At 45.5% G+C, this 21,999-nt stretch overlaps 1 protein-coding gene across 2 annotated transcripts; it reads left to right on the forward strand.

The window, feature by feature from the left end:
• Positions 1–1,444: 1,444 nt before the first annotated feature.
• rasgrf2a (Ras protein-specific guanine nucleotide-releasing factor 2a) lies at positions 1,445–21,498 on the forward strand. 2 transcript variants are annotated; one of them, XM_047015014.1, is made up of 29 exons: positions 1,445–2,145; positions 9,151–9,260; positions 10,042–10,189; positions 10,303–10,392; positions 10,587–10,840; positions 10,941–11,020; positions 11,176–11,369; positions 11,554–11,663; positions 11,780–11,898; positions 12,021–12,184; positions 12,347–12,413; positions 12,543–12,679; positions 12,824–12,906; positions 13,102–13,350; positions 13,729–13,821; positions 14,043–14,551; positions 15,518–15,643; positions 15,868–15,957; positions 16,355–16,461; positions 17,301–17,413; positions 17,574–17,634; positions 17,801–17,830; positions 18,126–18,229; positions 18,471–18,555; positions 18,807–19,004; positions 20,363–20,442; positions 20,554–20,671; positions 20,864–20,932; positions 21,103–21,498. In XM_047015014.1, exons 1-29 carry the CDS (start codon positions 1,867–1,869, stop codon positions 21,196–21,198), a joined length of 3,963 nt encoding a protein of 1,320 aa, XP_046870970.1. In that variant the 5' UTR covers positions 1,445–1,866; the 3' UTR covers positions 21,199–21,498. The 2 variants fall into 2 exon arrangements, with proteins under 2 accessions (XP_046870970.1, XP_046870971.1); XM_047015015.1 differs by lacking the exon at positions 17,801–17,830 and having other exon boundaries at positions 9,154–9,260.
• The last annotated feature ends 501 nt before the right edge of the window (positions 21,499–21,999 follow it).

Consider the following 21,999-nt stretch of genomic DNA (forward strand, 5'->3'; position numbering starts at 1 on the left):
AGAACCTGCTGTGTTTCTACCCACGGTTGGGTGCAGAGCAGAAGAACAGAACCGCTGAGGGCAGGTTATTCTGAACCGACACCTCAGCTGGGAGCGGGGGTGTATCTGGACCAGAGTGCTGCTGTGTAGCTACCTGCTCCAGAACTTTTCTCAAAACAATGAGCTTGTAGCTTATTATTTTTTCTTCCTATGATTTTTTTTTGGCACTGCTTTCTTTGATACTAATGCAACACAAATCACCTACAGTCTTTGTGTATAAGCATTTCAAAATTGTGCTTCACTAAGTATGTTTTAATACTAGCTGAGAATTGTAAGAAAATTTGCTTACTTACAACCATTCAAAATATCTAGAGGACTGCCACATTGTCCTGTGTACAAGTTCTTTATTAGTTGCTACATTCCTATCAGACTGGTAGTGTGTGTCATGGCGTGGGCTGTGTTTTGTTTGCAGAAAAGTGTATATGTCTGTAGCACCACACCAGCTCATGTGACCGTGGGTCCTCCTGATCTCTCCCAGCCTTCAGACCTAATCCTGACCTCAGGGCCTTGGCGTTAACACTGTCCCGCAGGATCACTCAGGGTTTAACAGCCAAACGCCCTCCTGCCCCAGCTTCCCCAGTGCACCCCACTAAACACACACCTTTGGCAGCTTAGTTCAGAAAGTGGAGCAAGCTGTGAAGTTGGTAATATGGCCAAAATATTTTGTTATCACCCCCCTCGTCCTCCCCCCTCCCAGCCCCACCTCACCAGTATTTACAATATCTAAATGCACTCACAGGCATTTGTCCATCGAAGAGGACACGCTGACAGCACACATACACACACAGACATCTGCATGCTCACACGCGCGTAAACACTTAAGTACACACTCAGAGTGACATCTGTTTGCGCTGTCAAGCGGCCACATAGTTTCAAAACAAACAACATTTTAAATTCAACCAGAAACTGTTTGCTCATTGTGAAACCTACAACTTCTGCTTTTGTCAAATTTCGATCAAAAACGTGTTTGGGAAATGTACAATTTTTTACATTTTAATTGACTGGGGTTACGCATGTCAAATTGAATAATATGGTCCATATATGATTTTAGCAATCTTTGCCAATCCACGTTTGGCCTGATAGTCGTCCTATGATTGGCTAAACCATAAGACGTGTGTAATAAAGAGAGAAAGGGAGATTTGTAGTGAATGTGTGTGTAGGGGTGTGGGGGCCGGGGGGCTGGTAGAAACAGTTAAAATGAGGTTATATTATTGTCTCGTCCACTACATAGAGCAGGATATTTGAGTGTGTGTTACAGTTGGCTTGCAAAAACAATAAGGACTATTCACCACGACTTTTCACCACGTGTGCGCGCCGTTGAAGCGCGCACGGCGTGTATTGTACTGAGCCTAGAGATCCACATCACAGCGACAGGGCATTCAGACAGTAGGCTAGGCCAGTGCTGAGGGACCTGTCTCTTTAAGTTGGTGTCAAAGCCGATTAACGCTGATCTCGGTCGTGATTCTGTTTTTACCGTCTGTTCCCTGAATCTATTTTAGTTTGGCGCTTTAAAATTTGTGTTTCAATATTTGAAGTAGGCCTGTTTAATTTCGAATTAAGATTTTCGACGGGATACGCATTTGGATATTAAGTTATGATCATGAATACCTCATTCTACTGACAGCGGGTCGGAGTCTGATGTGCGCTGCGCAGCGTGCTAGGACACTCCAACTTTTCCTTGCGCGTCTGTGGTAAGCTTGGATTACCTCGCTCGTATACAAAGCTCCTGCTATCTATCGTGCTCCACAGTCTTCTTCAAAATATGACTAAATCTTACAGGTGTGATGCCTCTCGTCACTTTTTGTAACTATTAATAATAGGCCGAAGATGCAGAAGAGCGTGCGGTACAATGAGGGGCACGCTCTGTATCTGTCCGTGGTCGCGCGTAAAGAAGGCACAAAGCGTGGCTCCTTGAGCAAGAAGACGACGGAGAACAGTCGGTGGAACGAAAAATACTTCGCTCTTTATCAGAATGTTCTCTTCTACTTCGAAAACGATCAAAGCGCGCGGCCGTCAGGAATATACCTCCTCGAGGGGTGCACGTGTGAAAGGATCCCCGCGCCAAAAGTATCATCAGTCGGGAAGGAGTCGTCGGATAAGCAGCAGGTAAATTGAAGTTCAAGAAACGAAAGGGTTTGGATAGGTTACGTGAAAAGTACTTGGCAAATTTAGGCAGGTACCCCGTTATCTTGTGTTAAAGCGATTACTCACACAGAAAGGGGATTATTACGCACAGAAAGTGCGATTTTGGGTGGAAGGCCGTGGGTACTTCAAGATACGTGGCCGGTGCATAATACCAGCTTCTTTACTATATCATTACTATATCATATCTTAAATCTTAAATTAGGTTTGAGTGGCTCCTCAGACATATTGTTGACACTTGTGGCAGTGAACCTTGACAGGAAGGCTGGCTGGCCAGTCATTTCCACAAACAAGACACAGTGTTACTTATGCATCTACCCTGCAGATCGAGTGGAACTTGAACCAACACAAATTTTCCATCTCATGCCAACATACAGCTAAAAGTAGTTTTACATTTATTATGGCCTTGATCAGGCTCCCCCCCCTTAAAAAAGGTATTTGAATGCTTGCAATGTTGGGTTGAAAGCAATTTTATGTAATAAAGTTTTTCTTCCTTTCTACTTCACTGTGTAAAACTAACTCACCCCAGGATTGACTAAGGCAGCATTCAACTGTGGTGTCTGAAATCACAGTGGATCTGGGTACCAGGGGCGTCCTTAGGCCTTGTTTAGCCCCACCCCCCTTTTTTTATACTGATTTGTTATTGTAAAAAAAAAAAAAAAAAACTACAGAGCAAAGTTACACTCTTTCTGATTGAACCTATGAACTGTCTGAATCAATGGATATCCGCGGCCCCAAATGGGTTCCTCCCAAAATTGCGGCAAGCTACGCGTGCAAACACACCACTCCCCTTGGGGCTAACCCCCCCCTTCTTTGAATCCTAGAAATGCCCATGGTACCAACTGGTGCTGAAACAACAATCCTCAAACAGAGTTTGGGTTGCTTTAAGGCCTCTTTTTTTTTGACACGTCAGTTGTCTGGGGTAGTATAGCACATGTATGTATGCATGTTTTTTGTTGTTGTTATAACAAAGTCACCTCAACATGTTCAAGTTCAAGTTTGTTATTTTTCCTGCACATCAACTCTATGAGAGATTACCAGGAGTATGTGTTGCCACATTCAATCAGATTGTGAGGCTGTGATTGACCCCTGGCTTCATGTCTTCATGTCCAATCAACACCCGGACCACAAGGGTATGAGGCTCCGACAGCCAATGGTGTTAATGTGACTGTGTGCCTACTAATTGTTGGGCGGGAGGGGGGGTTGTTCGTGCGTGGGTATGTATTTAATGTTTTATGTGTTTAGTCCTGCATTTTGTTTGCCACTTACACGCCAGGTTTCTTTGTTCTGAGAGGGCAATAAATAATCTTGAAACTCGAACAACATAGAATGGAGAATGGACATAGTTGTTTTTGGTGTTGCACTACCACAACCAGCTGAAAAGAGATGTACACTGCTGAACAGGTTGAATGTACGCAGTAGGCTTTTACTATATGGTGTTACCCTATTAAGTGTGTATGACAACCCCCACTGTGTTACTGTATGATGTCACAACGATGACTTTGAGAGACTCAAGTAAAGTCACTGCAAATCACCTCTCTTTTTCTCTTCTCTTTTTCTCCTACTTTCATTACTGTCTCCCGCCCTCGACAAATTTTCTGTCTCTCCGTTTCATGCAGACACAGTCATACACTCACACGCCTATGCCAGATGCACAGTGCCATTGCCCATGCCATCTGACAACATGACATTAGAGGCCCAGGGGCTTGTCTTTCTCGCTAGCTCCCCAGACAGCTGTGTTTACCTTTGGCTGGGCTGCCAAACCCCTTGTAGCCAGTCACAGAGTTATCAAGACAACAAAGGGAAATGTGCTATCAAAGTGGAAGGTTTCAGTTGGAGGATTTGTAACCTGCACAGATGCCATGCTGCTAAGTCCTGAACCTCTGCAAAGTGTAGCAATAAGTTGCCCCCTAGTATACTGCAGTGATGGTAACATGGTAACTTCACATGGAAGGTTCAGCTTACATGAATATGCAGTAGTGTGTTCGGTGGTAGACTGTCAGTAGTCCACGAAAAAAGAGGATTCATTTGCTTCAAACACACAGTTAAAAGACAGATGGGAATTAGCAAAACAAAACATCAGAGAACCTAAAAGCACTCAGGGACAATGGTTCTAAATTGATTGATCAGTGTTCTACTGATGTCCTCAAATAGCCTCTCTGCTCACAGAGCTTCTCGCAAAACCTCCTTATTGATGAACAATTGCAGATTGAAACATTGCAGGTTGAAATTCAGAAGACTAAATTACTTTTAATGAATATTGAAACTCCATCTATTTGTCATTGTGTTAGGCTAATACATGCATAATGATAAGCATGCTAAATAAAACAATTGCTCCTGAAGCAAAAAGCAGTAATCCGTTCTCATTTGCTGCTGTTTTCACTTCTTCAGACAACTTTAACCAGGGAGTTACTCTAGAACCCTCCTCAGAGGATCCAACTGTCACATGATGCATGAACACAACTCCTCCTGATTTTTTGAGGTGGGGGCTGTGTGCATGGGTGCCGGGCCTCACCACCGGTGCGGATGACAACTGAGACATGTCGCCTCGTTCGGTCTGCGCTGCCTGCGCTGCCTATTTGGGGTCCGACCGTCACAGAAGGTTCCGTGCGAAAGCCCAAGCTCTTGTGTGATCCTCGAGGGAGAGGAGATTGATCTGCATACAACTGCAATTTGGGATGCAATGTTTCACATACGATTTTGCATTGTGGTGCACGTGTGTGTGTCCTCAAAAGGATCCCAAACTGTTGTCGAGAGCTTAAGACAAATACATCTAAATTATGAACCATTTGGTGGAGAAGGCAGAAGTGGGAAAGGGTTAACAGGAGAGATGTGGCATGAGGACTCGGGGTGAGAATCAAGGGGGATCTTGCGCATGCTACTCCAGCAGATATGAGTGAAACACTGCTGTACCTAGGCATTGCCGCTTCTTAGATAACCTACTTTAGGTTGGTCTCTGATAAAGAAAAGTTATTTATGCTAATGCACCTGCCTGCTATAGGCTACTTAACCGTGTGGCAGGAACACCGATTGATCTGTTTCCATGGAGACGGTGGGGTTGTTGGCTGAAGTGGTGCAGTTTTAAAACACACACAGCAGCCCTTTTCAAGAAATGTTATGCAAGGCAGTCCACAAGTTCAGTCAGAGAGAGGGAGAGAGAGAGAGAGAGAGAGAGAGAGAGAGAGAGAGAGAGAGAGAGAGAGAGAGAGAGAGAGAGAGAGAGAGAGAGATAGAGAGAAGGAAAAACAGGAAGATGACAGTGGGAGTGAGAAAGTAGGTGGATAAAGACTATTGATGAAAGTGTGTGTATGTGTGTGTGTGTATTGTGGTGGGGGGCAAGGGGAGAAGTGCTGACTCTAGATATGAGAGCTGATGATGTGTGTTCGTGGGGGCTGGGGACCTGATTGACAGTAGTGGATAGTGCGGTGAGGATGGAGGGGGATGTTTCTAAAGGTTGGGTGGCCTTTAAAAGCTACGGTGTCTGCTCCCGTGCACGCACGGTTCATTGCACTTTTCAGAGCCACTGTGACAGTTGGAGATGGAGAAGGCAGGGAAAGGATACTGTGTGTGTGTGGGGGGGGAGGGTCGGGGGGGCAGTGGAACTGCACAGGGGGCTGTTTTAGAATTTGAAGTCGACAGAGCCAGCGAGAAAAGGAGACGGGCAGAGGAATGTGAGTGTAAGTGAATCTTGTACGTAGGAAACAGAAAGGGAGAGAGCACGGGAAACAGGGAGAAAGACAATATCTGAGCTTTAAAGATGAACTCTATCAGGAGATGGGTCAGTGCAAACAGGGACACGTAAATCATGCAAGGATATCAATGCTCGAAATTTCAAGGGCCTTTATCAGGAGATAGTCCCATTTCTTAAGTGTGTGTGTGGCATGGTGTGTGTGGTGTGTGTGTGTGATGTCTATGTGTGTGTGTGTTTATGTCTGACTGACTGTATAAGGTTGTCGGTGCTCTTAGATGCTGTTTTGCTTGTCTAAGAATAGCAGCCTTGACTGGTTCTTTTTTGCCCCAGGACCCTGTCTGAATACCAAGTCTACAGAGCTGTCCCTTCCACAGTATTACTGACCTGAGCAATACTTTGAGTGTGCGTGTGTGTGTGGTGGGGCAGGGTGGGTGGCGTGTGTTTGTGTGTAGGGGGCGTAAGGCTGGTGTGTGTGTGTGTGTGGAGGGTGGGGATGTGAGTGTGTGTGTGTGTTCATATACACTGTAAAGAAAGAAAGAAAAAGACAATTACACTATTTCAAAAAGTGAAAATTGTAGAGAGAGTTAAAGTCTTAGCTCCGCCAGAGGGTCAGTCATCCAATTAGACTTTGGTGCCTCTCTGTGAGCAGCACCAGCTCAGCTGACAGTGAGCTGAATTTGTTGTTCTATCTTCAAACGCTGAGCAGAGGAACAGAGGGGGGAGCCTGATCAACCGTATATGTTGGCAACACTAATACAGAAATCCCTCTCAGATCCTTCGTCATAAGGCACCAATTCTTTTTTTAAAGGGAGTCAAATGTCTAGATAGTGTTAGCATGATGCTGTGTGTGACAGGAACACCTGTTGTGTTGTTTTGGGGGTCTGATTTTAACCTCGAGAATGCTGGTTAAGATTCATAGGATATCATTTTGTTTATATGCCGTAGAGATAAACCAGTGTGTTTTGGGAAAGCCAGGGCTGGAAGGTCTATCTCTCTCTTTCTTTCTCTCTCTCTCTCTCTCTCTCTCTCTCTCTCTCTCTCTCTCTCTCTCTCTCTCTCTCTCTCTCTCTTTCTCTCTCTCTCTCTTTCTGTCTTTCTGTCTCTGTCTCTCTCTCCCTCTCTCTCTCATTGTTATCCCTCAGCTTAAAACAGGCCTGCGGCCAGGCAAGCCGCATTAGCAGCTACAAGGAACTGCACAGCCCTGATGGTTATGTAAGCTCCCCCTCCTCCCAGTCCTCCACACACACACAAACACACACTTTTAAAGTACACATACATAACCACAAGCATGCACATCCACATCCACACAGAGAGTGGATACGTTCTTGTACATGTATGTGGAATGCACAAACGGAGACACACAAAAAATGAAAACACGAACAAGCCTTTAAGCCTCTCTCTGGTCTTCGTCCTGCACACGCAAGCTAGTGTCTCTCAACTGCTTATCGTTGCTGCATCAGCTTCCTCACACAGACTTATCTCCCTGAGTTACCCTCAAAGGGAAAATTTTCAGTATTACCAGTATAGTCAATTGTCAATTTATTCTCTACAAGCCGTATGGTAATTTTGATGTTGTTGCATGAATCAGGATGGATTGAGGGTTGAACAATTGTACACACAGTTAGAAAAGGTTAAGTTATGGGAGGGATTTGTCCAAAATGTATCCTAATCTCTCTTCCTCTTGGTTTCAATTGTTGAATTGATGTCTTACTGTGTCTTACTGGAGAACGTCAGGCTCTATTCATAAGTTAACCTGATTAAGATGTCATTGAGTAAGATGTTGGTGACACACACAAATTACTGGAATTATAGTTAGTGCAGTGGCTATGATGCAGCTGGTGACGACAGTTATTCTCAGTGGCTTTGGTACCTACATTTCTCAGATCACAATTGAAACAAAAGAAAGTACTTATTCAACCTCCACATCATCTAGTCTCCACATCATCTAGTCACTTATGCACATTATAAAAGCAATTTATAAGCATATGGATTTTTTCCCTTTGTGCTATGTAGTGCTGAAAAAATGTCTTGTATTTTCTGGAATGCATAACTGACCAAGGAAACTAAATTCATAAAAGCATTGTTTCTGTCGTATGCCTGTTTGCGGCTCGCAAAATCCATGCCTCAAGAAACCGACTGAGGAGGCTAAAGTGGTAGGAATATGGTTCTGGTCCTGTACTCGGCTTGTTTCGATACCAACAACCGACCAAGGAACAGGCCCGAATCATCAGGTTACAGAATCGGTGCAGTGCCCGTGAACCAGGCACAAAAATTTGGCAGGCGCTCAGGACCCAAGGACGTGCAGTGCAAGTGTGAAATTGTTTGGAAAAGCGGTTTGCAATAAATAAATATAAACGCTTTTGTTGCCATGTTATAAGCTGCTCTAAATTATGGAACCTGTGGTGTTCTTTCGAGACTCCCCACCCAAGGCCTACACTGTTTGACAGATCACAAAAATATTTCGGTCAAACGGGTTCTGCACTAGTCGGGCTATATGAAGAAGCGATCCTAAACTCATAAATCACATTACTGTTGCACATCGTTCACAGACCCCATAAAGACCATGGTCATTTCACGGCCCATAAGCTGTTTTCTCTCTGTTGCAGTTTTTTGTCTAGGTCATCAAAAACCAAAAGAGTAATTTATGTGAAACAGTCCTCAGGGGCCATCCTGCACAGATGCAAAACATCCAAGAATGTTATATATCCGTTCTCTCTTAAAGACAGTTATACTCCGTATTTAATGTGAAGGTTGAGCTGTAAATGCTGAGGGAAAAATTGGATTCTGTTGTGTTAATTCGAATCAAATTAGATTTCTGTAGCTCTTTTTACAAGAAATGTAACAGAGCACTTCACATATGCCCTTAGAACTGCCCTTAAATTAACCCCCTCAAAGAAGACATGTGTGTGGACATCATCGACATATGATGTGGAGGAGGTTTGTGTTGGACGGGGGTGTGGGTTGTTTATGTTTGGAAGTGTCTGTGTTCCATTTGTACAATGAACCTTGATGAATGCTTCACTGATGTACAGTATATAAATATATTGTGTTTGCACACTGAAGCAGAACATGGAAGCCACTTAATTACATCATTTAGAAGTGTTTGAGTTAAGTTGAAGGGGTCACTACAGCCTGGAATGTCATACTGGCGAGCGTACCTTCGGCAGTGGGATGGAGGCACATAGTGCAAGACAGCCAGGTAGCAGTTGAGGTTTGTCGAGTCATTGAACGCTGTGGGTTGCCTGTAATTGTGATTGTAATTTCCGTTTCCCGTCTAGCAGCACTACTTCCTGGTCGTCTTTGGCCATGATGGACAGAAGCCGCTGGAGCTGCGGACGGAGGAGGAGTCTGACTGCAACAAATGGGTGGAGTGTATCCAACAGGCAAGGTGAGGGCTTCAGTCAGTGGACTGTTCTTTCTCTCTCCATCACTCTCCATCCCCCTCGCTTTCCCTCTCTTTCCTTCTCTTTCCCTTTCTTTCCCCCTCTTTTTCCATCCCCCACGCCTCTCCTAATGATCTTTTTAGTACAGTTTCGCTCTGTTTGCCCCGCTAGTTTTCTCTCCGTCGCCAAGCAAGGGGGGATGGGGAAATGGGATGAGAAGGAGGTGTGCGTTTGGGATTCTGGGCTGTTGTACATGGTCTATCTTTCAGTGTGCTGCAGTCTAAGATGCAGTAATTGTGTCCTCACTCTACCCTCTACCACCTCCCCCCCACCACCGCCACACATGTTCACCATCTGTTTTTGGTATGTGTGTGTGGTGTTGGAAGGAGAGGGTGCGTGCATTTGTCTGTGTGCGTGCACTCTGCTTGGAGCGTTTCACATTTAGGTCACACTCTGGTGCTGTACAGCTACAGTGATTGCATCACAACCCTGGTCTTGCCACTCAGAGCCTATTTTTCTTTTTTTCCCTTTCTCCTGTCCTACACACTCCTCCTCTGGCTCTACCCTCTTCCCTTTGTTTTTTCCCCCCCTTTATCTCTGTACTGTACTAATTTGTCATAGATCATATACTTTGACCTAAAAAAAGCATTGCTTTGATGATGATCTTTGGAGGTTTCTATGGGTCACGGAGGCAGACTGTAACCTGGCGTTGTAATAACACTGTGTTCTTTTTGCTTCATGATTGATTTGAATGCCAGTATACACACCTTCCCCCCCCCCCCCCAGTTACTCTGACATCATCATCGAGCGTGAGGTGCTGATGCAGAAGTACATCCACCTGGTCCAGATCATGGAGACAGAAAAGGTAGCAGCCAATCAGCTACGCACCCAGCTTGAGGACCAAGACACAGAGATAGAGAGGCTGAAAGCGGAGGTACACTCGCACACACTTACACTCACATAACACACTTGCTTTCATGCTTTCAAAGGTCTTCCGTCCCGTCAGCTCAATGTAGACTGTGAACACACTGACTACTATTTTCCCAGATTGTAGTGTTAAACAAAGCCAAGGAGAGGATGTTGCCTTTCCAGCTAAACCAGGAGGAAGAGGACCCAGATATTAAGAAGATCAAAAAGGTATTTGAAACTGATAGGGCACTGGAAGGACACAGGGTAGTGTAGCTAGCCACAAACCAATCCCCAGGATGTTTTACAACAACCCACCTGTAACCGTCTATTGCCAATTCACGTCTCTCTATTGCCACCAGCTAAAGTAATGTATGTGTTAAGCTCTGTGTGTCTGTGTTTTTGTGTGTCTTCTGAACCTGCAGGTCCAGAGCTTTATGCGTGGATGGCTGTGCCGGAGGAAGTGGAAGATCATTGTCCAGGACTACATCTCCTCGCCCCATGCCGAGAGCATGAGAAAGAGGAACCAGATCGTCTTCAACATGGTGGAGGCGGAGACGGAGTACGTCCACCAGCTGTCCATCCTGGTCAACTGTTTCCTGCGGCCGCTACGTATGGCGGCCAGCTCAAAGAAACCCCCCATTAGCCATGATGACGTCAGCAGCATATTCCTCAACAGGTACAACAATTACACACACACACTCACACATACTCTGGGATGACAATTAAGTTGAGGCTATTACTCCATCCATTCTTGGTGCCTTATTGTCTTTCCCCAGTGAGACCATCATGTTTCTGCATGAGATCTTTCACCAGGGTCTCAAGGCACGGATAGCCAACTGGCCCACTCTTGTGTTAGGTAGGTGATTACATTTGGAATCTTTGTACCAAGATTGTGTACCTTTTGTACCTAAACTACACTTTTATCCTTGTATCATGGTCAATTCAATGTATGTATAGTGTCCGGTTGGGATGTCTCTGGCTGATAGGTGTCTCTGGCTGTTACGTTTTCAGCGGACCTGTTCGACATCCTGCTCCCTATGCTGAACATCTACCAGGAGTTTGTAAGAAACCACCAGTATAGCCTACAGGTGCTGGCCAACTGTAAGCAGAACCGGGACTTTGACAAGCTCCTGAAGCAGTATGAGGCCAATGCTGCCTGTGAGGGCCGCATGCTGGAGACTTTCCTTACCTACCCCATGTTCCAGGTGACGTACACATTTACACACACCAACATGTGCACATGCATTCTGTGTCCCACACCCACAATGCCAACTCTGACTTCAGACCCTATTGAACATCTTTAAAAAATAGTTGTGCTGTAAGTTTGGTTGGACTTTGAGTGTGTCAAATGTTTATATTTGTGTGTGTGTGTGTTTATTTACATTTCAGATCCCTCGCTATATCATCACCCTTCATGAGCTAATGGCACACACACCCCACGAGCACGTGGAGCGCAAGAGCCTGGAGTTTGCCAAATCTAAACTGGAGGAGTTGTCAAAGTGAGTGTGTTTCCCGGGGTTCGGGGTACAGTTAAGTATATTTATGGGTAACGAGGGATAAGCAAGAGGCAAAACAATGATGATGAAGATGATGACATGGGCTGTCATGTTGTCAGGATGATGCATGATGAGGTGAGCGACACAGAGAATATTCGCAAGAACCTGGCCATAGAAAGGATGATTGTAGAGGGCTGTGACATACTATTGGACACCAGCCAGACCTTCGTCAGACAAGGTCAACTGTTCTCACACATACACACACTTATATACAAACAGTCACACACACAGAGAAACAAATGCATTCAACAAACAGCCAAGAAAATTATCATATTGTCTCTCTGTCCTCTACTTCGGCAGGCTCTCTTATCCAGTTGCCATCCAGCAGTGAACGAGGCATGCTCAGTAAGGTGCGCTTAGTATCCCTGTCACTCAGGAAGGAAGGGGAACGACAATGCTTCCTGTTTACCAAACACTTCCTCATTTGCACCCGCACCTCTGGGGGAAAGCTTCACCTGCTCAAGGTCAGTCCTGCAGGACATGCAAACACATACAAACACACAGACACACTGACATACACACTCACATTTGACAAACATCAAAGCGTTTTGCTTACAAAACGAAGAGCTCAATAAAGCACATGACATCGTTTCTAACCTCTGATGTTCAACGTCCACCCCCTGTAGCAGGGCGGTGCATTATCTCTGATAGAGTGCACTCTCATCGAGGAGCTGGACGCCAACGATGAGGACTGTGAGTATCAGTAGATACTTGAATAAAAACTGTCATGGTTTAGTTGGGATCTGGCTTGTAGTCTTTCTTTTACTGGACCTTAGGTAAACCAAACTGCAATTGGTCTCTGGCATCTCCTGCTACTTGTAGACAATGCTGCTGGACAGGGCTTTAACCACCTGGAGTTCAAGATAGTAGTGGAGCCCCCTGATAGTCCCGCCTTCTCCGTCGTCCTATTGGCCCCCTCCCGGCAGGAAAAAGCTGCATGGACCAGTGACATCAGCCAGGTGGGTCTTTCCTTGGACTTTGTGAACTACATAAACCACTTGGTGAACCAAAATAGGAAAAGGAAACATGGTCAGCCTCTCACTCTGCACATCTCGTTCTCTCTGGCTACCTCTCTCGCTCTCTATCCCTCTATCTCTCTGTAGTGTATCGACAATATCCGCTGCAATGGCCTGATGACAAGTGTGTTTGAGGAGAACTCCAAAGTCACTGTGCCACACATGATCAAGTAAGAGACAATATTGGATGCCAAAGCACACGATTGCACACAGTTTACACTGATTCTCTGCAACTGGTTTGTCAGTTGTTTTTCACACCAATGATGTCCATCATTGGGTCCCCAGACTTTTGATTTTCAATGAGCCAATCACGTATGGTCTTTACTCATCTGGTCCTCCCCATGTCTAACCTGCCACCTCTCCAGGTCGGATGCCAGGCTTCACAAAGACGACGTCGACATTTGCTTCAGCAAGACCCTCAACTCCTGCAAGGTCCCCCAGATACGCTACGCCAGTGTAGAGCGCCTTCTGGAGAGGCTGACTGACCTGCGCTTTCTGTCCATCGACTTCCTTAACACCTTCCTGCACACCTACCGGATCTTCACCACGGCCGCCGTGGTCATGGACAAGCTGTCCGACATCTACAAGAAGCCCTTCACCTCTATACCCGTTAGGTATGGGTGCTTCGCACATGCACACAGTCACACACGCAAATAGTCCACACTCCTAACTACTACACAAACACAAACACACAAGGTGCACATAAAATACCGTACATACATATTCACTCACACATAGACATGCTTTCTACTTGTCTGAAACAACTTGTCAGTGTTCGATATGTGGGCCCACTCATTCATCATTATCTCCATCCAAAGCTTTTTTTCTCCTTTCTCATAAAACAGACACATGCATGACTTCAGTCTTTCGCTAATTCCACCTTCCATATATATATATATTCTCCCCTCATCACAACCTCCCTTCTTCCCCAACCCTCATCCTCATCCTTCATTCATCTGCCTCCCCCATCTTCCTGTCCTCCTCATTCTCAGGGTTCAGTACCACTCATCCGACCGTCTTTCCATCACAGCCCTCTGTCCTGACTACAGCTTGAAGATCACACGGCTTGCCATGGATCAGTCCAAGTAACCACTCTCCCAAAGTCCACCTCTTCACCACCCTCTGATATTTCTTAAGCATCTACACCCCTCATAAACCCACCCAAACCATTTTCCTAAATGAGATTTTATAGATACATTTTGTTGGATTTGTTTGGAAGTTGCTTGTACTTCTAAGTCTAAGGAATATTAAGTCTCTCTTTTCTCTCTTTTCTCCATCCCTCACCTCCTTTTCTCCCTCCTTTCAGATCTTTGGAACTGTTCTTTGCCACCAACCAGGGAACGTGGGGGGGCGACCACCTCAACAACAAATCCCCTCGTCTGTGTCGCAAGTTCTCCTCTCCTCCTCCTCTCTCCATCCCCTCTCGCACCTCCTCACCCGTCCACTCCCGCAAACTCTCACTCAGCTCCCCAGTTGGCACTAAGGTGGGGGCCCTGGACCTATCAACCACCCCCTCCTCCTCTGCCGCCAACTCCCCCACCTCCAGCCACTGCCCCTCTATCTCCTCCCCGCCGCCAACCTCCACCAAGCCACCGTCTGGCTTGTCCTCCCCTCCTCCCACCACCACCCGCTCCCCCAGCCTCCCCCAGACCCAGGGGATGTCCTCTCCACCCCCCACATCCACCAAAGCCCCCATGGACCTCAGCCGTGGTCCAAGCTCCCCAGAGCCCAGCCCTGCCAGTGGGGAGGACGGAGGGGGAGAGCTTCCGCGTATTGACGCCTTCTGTGGGAAGCTGAGACGCAGCATTCGCAGGGGTAAAGCTGGTGCTCATGCACACACACACTCACACACACACAAACAAATACACACACAAATATGATTCACACAGTCAGCCACACAGCTGTGTGCACGCATGTGCAGTCCCACCCATTCACTATTTAAATAACTTATTTATGTTCATTTGGTTGGTGTAATATTGCTACATTGGCTTTGTGGAGAATTCAGACATCTGTCTGTATAGTGTCAGCAACTATCAATTTTGTATTTTCAGTATAAATCGAATTAAATGTGGACAGTCTACTGTACAACACAATCATTTAGATAATTCTACAAGCAAAGTTGAAATGCGCCATCGAGTCCCCTCTATACTGTCTTGTTGCTCCAGCAGACAGTGTTCCTGCATTTATTTACGAGTGTTATAGTCCAGTGTGACAGAATAAGCTCACATTGGCCCGTCATCTGAACAAGACCAGTGAGACAGAGACATAATTGGGTCATTATTACCCTCTAGGAAAATAATCTCTCTCTCAAATCAGATGCTCTGCTTGACCCTTTAGGGCCACCGTCACCATCTGGCCAGTCTAACAGCCTGCACACTGGTAAACAGTGTTCGTCTTCTACGTCAACACCTGGGAGACTAGAGGAGAGGACAGGCGAGGGGAGAGAAAGGGGAAAGGGAGATGAGAGGAGTAGAGAGGAGAGGAATAGAGGAAAAGGGGAGATGAGTGGAGAGGAGAGAGATGGAGAGATAAATAGAGCTCCTCCATTTCCTAAGAGGGAAATTAGAGGGAAATTACGTCTTTCAAAAAGTGGAGAGCTCTCACTCGGCTCTCACATCCATTGTGGCTTCTCATTGGCTAACACCAGGCACTTGGTGTCACACCAGGATTCAATCATTATAGGGTAGTGGCTATTCTACCATGATTATTCAACGTGCACTAGTTCACACTAGTTCCCTGTTATTGGAATGTGGAACTTACTTTCTCTGTTGTTTCTATCAGCGGTTCTGGAGACTGTGTCTCTGGACAAGTTCATCCCTGAGACTCCAACCACCAGTGAACCAGGAGACATGTCTCCCTGTCGCTCGCCCTCCACGCCCAGACATCTCCGCTACCGACAGGCAGGAGGTGGGCATGACACACGCGCTCGCACAGAAGCACGTTCACACAAACACCACACTCATTCAGTTGCTCACTCAATTACTCACTCACTCACATTAACTCTCCAATGTGTTCATTCAATCACTCACTCACTCAACCACCCACTCTCCCTCACTCACCCAAGCATACTCACTCACTTAACCACACCCAGTCAATCACTCACTAACCTACCTGTCTGTGTGCATCTGCAGTGCAATCCGGGGAGAACCCACGCTGCACAATGTCACCGGCCTCAGCCTTCGCCATCGCCACAGCAGCAGCGGGTCACAGCAGCTCTCAGGGTAACCAACCCTAGTACATTTACATTACATTTAGTCATTTAGCAGAAGCTCTTATTCAGAGCGACTTCCAGTAAGTACAGGGACATTCCCCTGAAGTGCTTTGCCCAAGGACACAACGTCATTTGGCACGGCCAGGAATTGAACAGGCAACCTTCTGATTACTAGCCCGATTCCCTAATTGCTCAGCCACCTGACTCCTTGATTACTAACAAGGAGTGACCCACTTGTCACCCAGTGCCAGTTCATACAGTAGACCTGTTTACATACAGGTTTACACCACTCCGTTACTGTAGCTAGTGTCCAGGTATAATGCAGGGGAAGGGAGGGGCAGTGTTATCAGTAGTGATCTTACAGTGAGGCGATGAATCATCCTCTTTCCCCAATATCTCTCCTCTAGGTTTCACCAACAATGAGAAGACCTGCGACAAAGAGTTCATCATTCGCCGGGCCGCAACTAACCGTGTCCTCAACGTGCTGCGTCACTGGGTCTCCAAGCACTCGCAGGTCTGTGTGTGTGTGTGCGCGTGTGTGTACACCCAGACAGCCACTATCCCTGCTGCATTCATGGGCTTATAGTGTTTGACACTCCCCCAGTATCCCTCTTCCTTCCTCTTAATCGACTTTTCTTCTCGGTCTGCCCCCCCACCCCCCTAGCCTGTCTCCTTCCCCCTTCCTCCTGTCAGACCTGCTCTGTGCTTGGCCTGTGTCTGCTCCCAGCTTTGATGTCTGTTGAAATGTCACCCAGCCTGGGGCTCCTGCCCGCTTCAACTCCTCTGTCAGAGCAAGGGCGTGTGTTTGGGACCTGATCTTTTTAGCTCCTACGTAGGTTTGTGTGTGTACGTGTGCGTGTTTGTTTGTGTGTGTGGGTTTTGTGTAGGGCAGCCAGGACAGATCACAGACACGCTCTTTAGCGAAACACCTGCAGCACATACAGAAGACAGAACATGCCTCGAGGTACCTCGCAAGGAGACCTCGCAAGGTTCACAGCAGGATGGCATGTAACAATGTTGCTCAGTGCTTTTTGCTAATACCACAGATGGAAAACTTCTCCTTGTCTGCATAGCATAGTGATAGTGTCCCTGTGGGAGAAAGTCTGGGTTCCTGAGGTTAGTGAAAGCCCTCCATCCCTGGCTGTTGTTGGCCTCTGCTGGGTACTTTACTGTGTGCTGAAAGAGATTGGAGACAGAGAGATCCAGAGATTGTTGTGCTTTTTTACAGAGGTCAAAACCACAGATAACATTTTCCTTCGTGTGTGTGTGTGTTTCTGTGTGTTTGGGTGTTTTGTGCATTTGGGTGGTGCACGTGTGTGTGGGTGATGTGTGTGTGCATGGCACCCTGTTCAGGACTTTGAGATGAACGGAGAGCTGAAAATGGGTGTGGTCGGTCTGCTGGAGGAGGTGCTACGAGATCCTGACCTGCTGCCACAGGAGAGGAAAGCCACTGGCAACATATTAAAGTACACAGACAAACATGGACACACACATGCAGAGACACACACACGGACACACGTTTACACTCACACAAATACTCACAGGCACACACTCACACGTGGATATCTGGATTTACATGGATTCTGGAGAAAAAAAACATTTATTGGTATTTGTTTTTCTTCCCAGCGCTCTTTCTCAAGATGAACAAGATGATGCACAGCTAAAGATAGAGGACATTCTACAAATGGTAAGTATTCATGTCCTTATTTGATGGCCGAGCCCCTCACAGACCTACTCTCTGAACCTTTAAGAAATTCAATGACATACACTACTAGAAGGCTGTAGATTGACAGTGACAATCATGTGTAAGGAGTTTCTCAACTCTGATATTATTTGTCTCCTGATGGACACAGAAAAGCTGTCCTCTGCTCCACTTCATCTTGGTAAGATGTTACGCGTCTATGATCACTGACTCTCCCTAGACAGTAACACCAGTCGTACAAAGTTGCTCACTCTGTATTGTGGTACAGTCTCTACCCCACTCCTTTCTAGACAGAGTAGAATACTGTGTCAGTCCATGTTTTGGTCCTTGCATATCAGCTCTCAACAGCTATACCTATTTGTGTGGAGTATGTATCAACATGGGATTTTTGTGGTCACTGTGTGTGTGTGTTTGATCTGTGTGTGTGTGTGTGTGTGTGTGCGTGTGTGCGTGTGTGTGTGTGTGTGTGTTTGAAGGCGGAATGTCCTAAGGCAGAGTGTTTTGAGTCTCTGTCAGCCATGGAGCTGGCTGAACAGATCACCCTTCTGGACCACATCGTTTTCAGGAGTATCCCCTACGAGTGAGGACCAACTCCCTCCACCCCTCTCTCCCTTCATTCACCCCTCTCCCTCACTCCCTTCCTCGATTCCTTTCTCCCTCCCTATATCTCTCTCTCCATCCCTCCTTTAGGACACGTCCCCACAATCCGCTCATTTCCACGTCATTGTGTTGAGTGATACAAGTCATTGGTAACAAGTGCATCTGTTCCTAAGGCCACATAACATCCTGATTTGTGGCACTGTGTGCGCCCTGTCCACCAGGGAGTTCTTGGGCCAGGGCTGGATGAAGGTGGATAAGACCGAGAGGACTCCCTACATTATGAAGACCAGCCAGCACTTCAACGATGTAAGCTCCACTTTCAAGAAATAGTTGTCTGAGTCAACACGCAAAAATGATCAACAAAACCTCATCCCAGAATGTTTTTTTTACCTCTAAACCCTCTCACTGTCTTACTCTCTCTCTCTCACACACTTTCTCTCTTTTCGCTCTCCCTTTCCTCATTCTTTCACTCTCTTTTCTCCCTCTCTTTTTTCCCTCTATGTCTTTCTCCCTCCCGCTCTTTCTTTGTCTCCCTCTCTCCTCTTTCTCTGCTTTAGATGAGTAACCTTGTAGCATCTCAGATCATGACTCACACAGACGTTGGTTCCAGAGCCAGCTCCATAGAGAAGTGGCTGGCTGTGGCCGATATCTGCCGCTGCCTCAACAACTACAATGGAGTCCTGGAGATCACCTCTGCTCTCAACCGCAGCGCCATCTACAGGCTAAAAAAGACATGGGCCAAGGTCTGCAAACAGGTAAGGGACATATCCTTAAAGGAGTCATTGATTGCAAAACCGACCTTGTCATAGTTGAATAACGACAGTTCGGTGGGTAAAATGGACATACAGTGAACCTCAAAATCCATTGACACCTCTTTCCTATCCAAATCTCACAACTTGAAACTTTCTTCACAAATGTAGCATCACCTTTGTCACGCCCCAACATTTACATACAAACCAGTCCTCTGGTGTTCTGGCCCAAGATCTCAGACTCTAGTTTAGCTGCGGGCTGCTCTGTGTACTTCGATGGGAATTACAAAGGAGAAAGTTTGGCATTTTTCAAAGGATATTGAAAATGGACCATCGTAAATGCAGTGTTCCAGGCTGTACAGGGAATGCTGACACTTTTCAGAGTCTTCCTAAGGAACCAAACACTCGACAGGCTGTGATGTTTGTCTATGATAAGATCCCTGTGCAGTTCGACCCTCAATTACACATTTACTCAAGCCATTTCACAGAAGACAGTTTTGAAAACCTGGGACAGTATGAAGCAGGATTTGCTATGAAGCTGTTTCTGAAAAGAGGTGCTGTTCTGACCTTATGTTCATCACAACCGCAAACTAGAGTATGATGTTGTCGCTAAGAGTTATTAGCAATGATAACGTATTCTGCCTGTATCTTGCATTGGTAGAATGTGTGATGATTTAGTTTATTGGCAATGGGGCTAACGTTATTTCATGTTCCTGACTGTGTTTCATTCAAATAAATAACCTGTGTTGTCATGTAAATCTACAATTCAAGATGCATGTTTGTCTAGATCTATTTTTCAACAAGATAGCTAACTGAAGCTGAGTTGAATCACGTTTGTTTGCTAAGCCTTAGTGCTAATGTTACCTACCTAAGTTGATCCCGTTTCCTTCAACAACAGAAGTGGAAACAACTAACGTTATCATTTCAAATGATATCTAGTCAATCTTTTGAAAACAGTGTTGTGTAGACACAATAGATTTATTTTTGTGTTTTTATTTCAAGTCTCCACCTTCGATGTTTCAGTGAGTGCTGTTGGCCATGTTGCTTCTTTGATCCGCATCTTTGCTCGTTGTAAACCAGCCAATCAGTGCGCAGCTCTGCTATATTCATGAGCATACCATAAAAGGAGGAAACCTAGCGTTTCAATCTGGGGCTATTTCACAGGATTCATCAGGGGGCATAGAACAGCACCCGGGCCATTTTCAGACCAACCAATGTTACATACCCTATTCGGAGACCTTGAGGAACAGTGTGAAATACAGAAAAAAAACTGTCAATGACCACTTTAAACTTTTTTACTTACGTCATGGTATGTTTGTATTTATTCGCTTTTCTTCATCACTTTTTGTGTGGATCATTTTTAGACCAAGGCACTGATGGACAGGCTACAAAAAACGGTGTCATCTGAAGGAAGATTCAAGAACCTAAGAGAAACTTTGAAGAAGTGAGAATATGACCCCTGACAAACTTAAATGAAGATAATCAGGCATTTTGTATCTGGAAATCTGTCTTGTAACATTGATTGGTAACAACTGCTTATGGATTGTGCGTGCAGTTGTAATCCTCCATGTGTGCCCTACCTGGGGATGTATCTGACAGACCTGGCCTTCATAGAGGAGGGAACACCCAACTTCACTGAGGAAGGACTGGTCAATTTCTCCAAGATGAGGATGGTAATAAAAATAAAGGAGGTTTAATGGCTTGTGAAGTTCCTATTGCTCTGTACTGCACATCAGTTCTTAAAGTCATTTATCCATGTTAAGTTGAAACCCATTTAGAGCTATGAATGTGCCCAAAGTGGCAATGTTAAAACAATAATAGTCTTTCTCTTTCTCACATATCTTTCATCTCTCACTCTTTTCCAGATTTCTCACATCATTAGAGAGATCCGTCAGTTCCAGCAGGCTCCCTACAGGATAGAGCACCAACCCAAGGTGAGATCTCTGCCCTAGACACCTGAGAGAAACAGCGTGGTTACACTTGTAAAGTATCGTGACAGATACCCAGTCATGTAGCACTCATCCATTAATTACCTTTCATCACACTCTCCCTCTTTGACTCTCTCTCCATCCCTCTCTTGTTTTCTCTCATTGCCCTTTTTCAGGTGACTCAGTTTCTACTGGACAAGACGCTGGTGATGGATGAGGATACTCTATATGAGCTCTCACTGAAAATAGAACCTCGCGTACCTCCTGGCTAAACACAAACACACACACATGAAATACCTATGCACGTACACAAGCATGTGCACACATATTAGCATGTGCACTTGCATGCACGCATGCACACACAAATACAAACAAACATAATCAACGTGTCTATATGTTTAATGCTTATGTTTCATTTGTAAGGCTCAAACCAGTCGAATGACGGAGCTTGAGAATCACCTGCTTTTGAGTTAAATAATCCATATTTGGGATGTAGGGCTTATTACAGAGCATTGCCAATTATCATGCTCAAAGATCTCAGGTGAAGATGTGCCTTTGTTGTTAATATTTTATGTACAATGAAAACCAGATCTAATGAACTGTATTCTTTCAGATTTTTATTTAATTTCCTAATGATAATATTCGGTACATCACTGTTGGCCCCACAGTGATAAGATTACACTGGCTGAAGTCTAAGCATAGCTTTAGCTATTTCTAAGCCTGGCAACCCGTCCTTCAACAGGACAAACCTGAACATCTTTGAACCTGCCAACTCACTATCATAGTTTTGTTTGGTTTTAGAGAATGCGTTATGGTAGTGACATCCAATTCAGTATGAGTTGTCAGGTTACGAGGGGAGTTACAGTCTTGTCATTGTGGATGGTAACGGGCCAGCCTCTCATATGGGAAGACTCACATATTTCTGTCTTTGTAACATATACCTATATTTATTCAGATGCTGAGTTGGGTATTTTGGTTAGTTAAAGGTATGGTATCTGTTACATTCTGATTAGCCCCTTATTCCTTTTGATGCTCATTGATTAGATAGGACTGGACTTTGGTCTGTCATTTTG

The sequence above is a fragment of the Hypomesus transpacificus genome, unplaced genomic scaffold, assembly GCF_021917145.1.
Source record: "Hypomesus transpacificus isolate Combined female unplaced genomic scaffold, fHypTra1 scaffold_27, whole genome shotgun sequence".
NCBI classification, from domain to species: Eukaryota; Metazoa; Chordata; class Actinopteri; order Osmeriformes; family Osmeridae; genus Hypomesus; species Hypomesus transpacificus.

Excerpts from the sequence above, each read along its gene's own strand:
- rasgrf2a (XM_047015014.1), top strand. The coding sequence starts at position 1,867 with ATGCAGAAGAGCGTGCGGTACAATGAGGGGCACGCTCTGTATCTGTCC. Across the intron at positions 12,185-12,346 it reads GAAAGCTTCACCTGCTCAAG|CAGGGCGGTGCATTATCTCT; the intron begins GTCAGTCCTGCA and ends CACCCCCTGTAG. Across the intron at positions 15,958-16,354 it reads GGGTCACAGCAGCTCTCAGG|GTTTCACCAACAATGAGAAG; the intron begins GTAACCAACCCT and ends TCTCTCCTCTAG.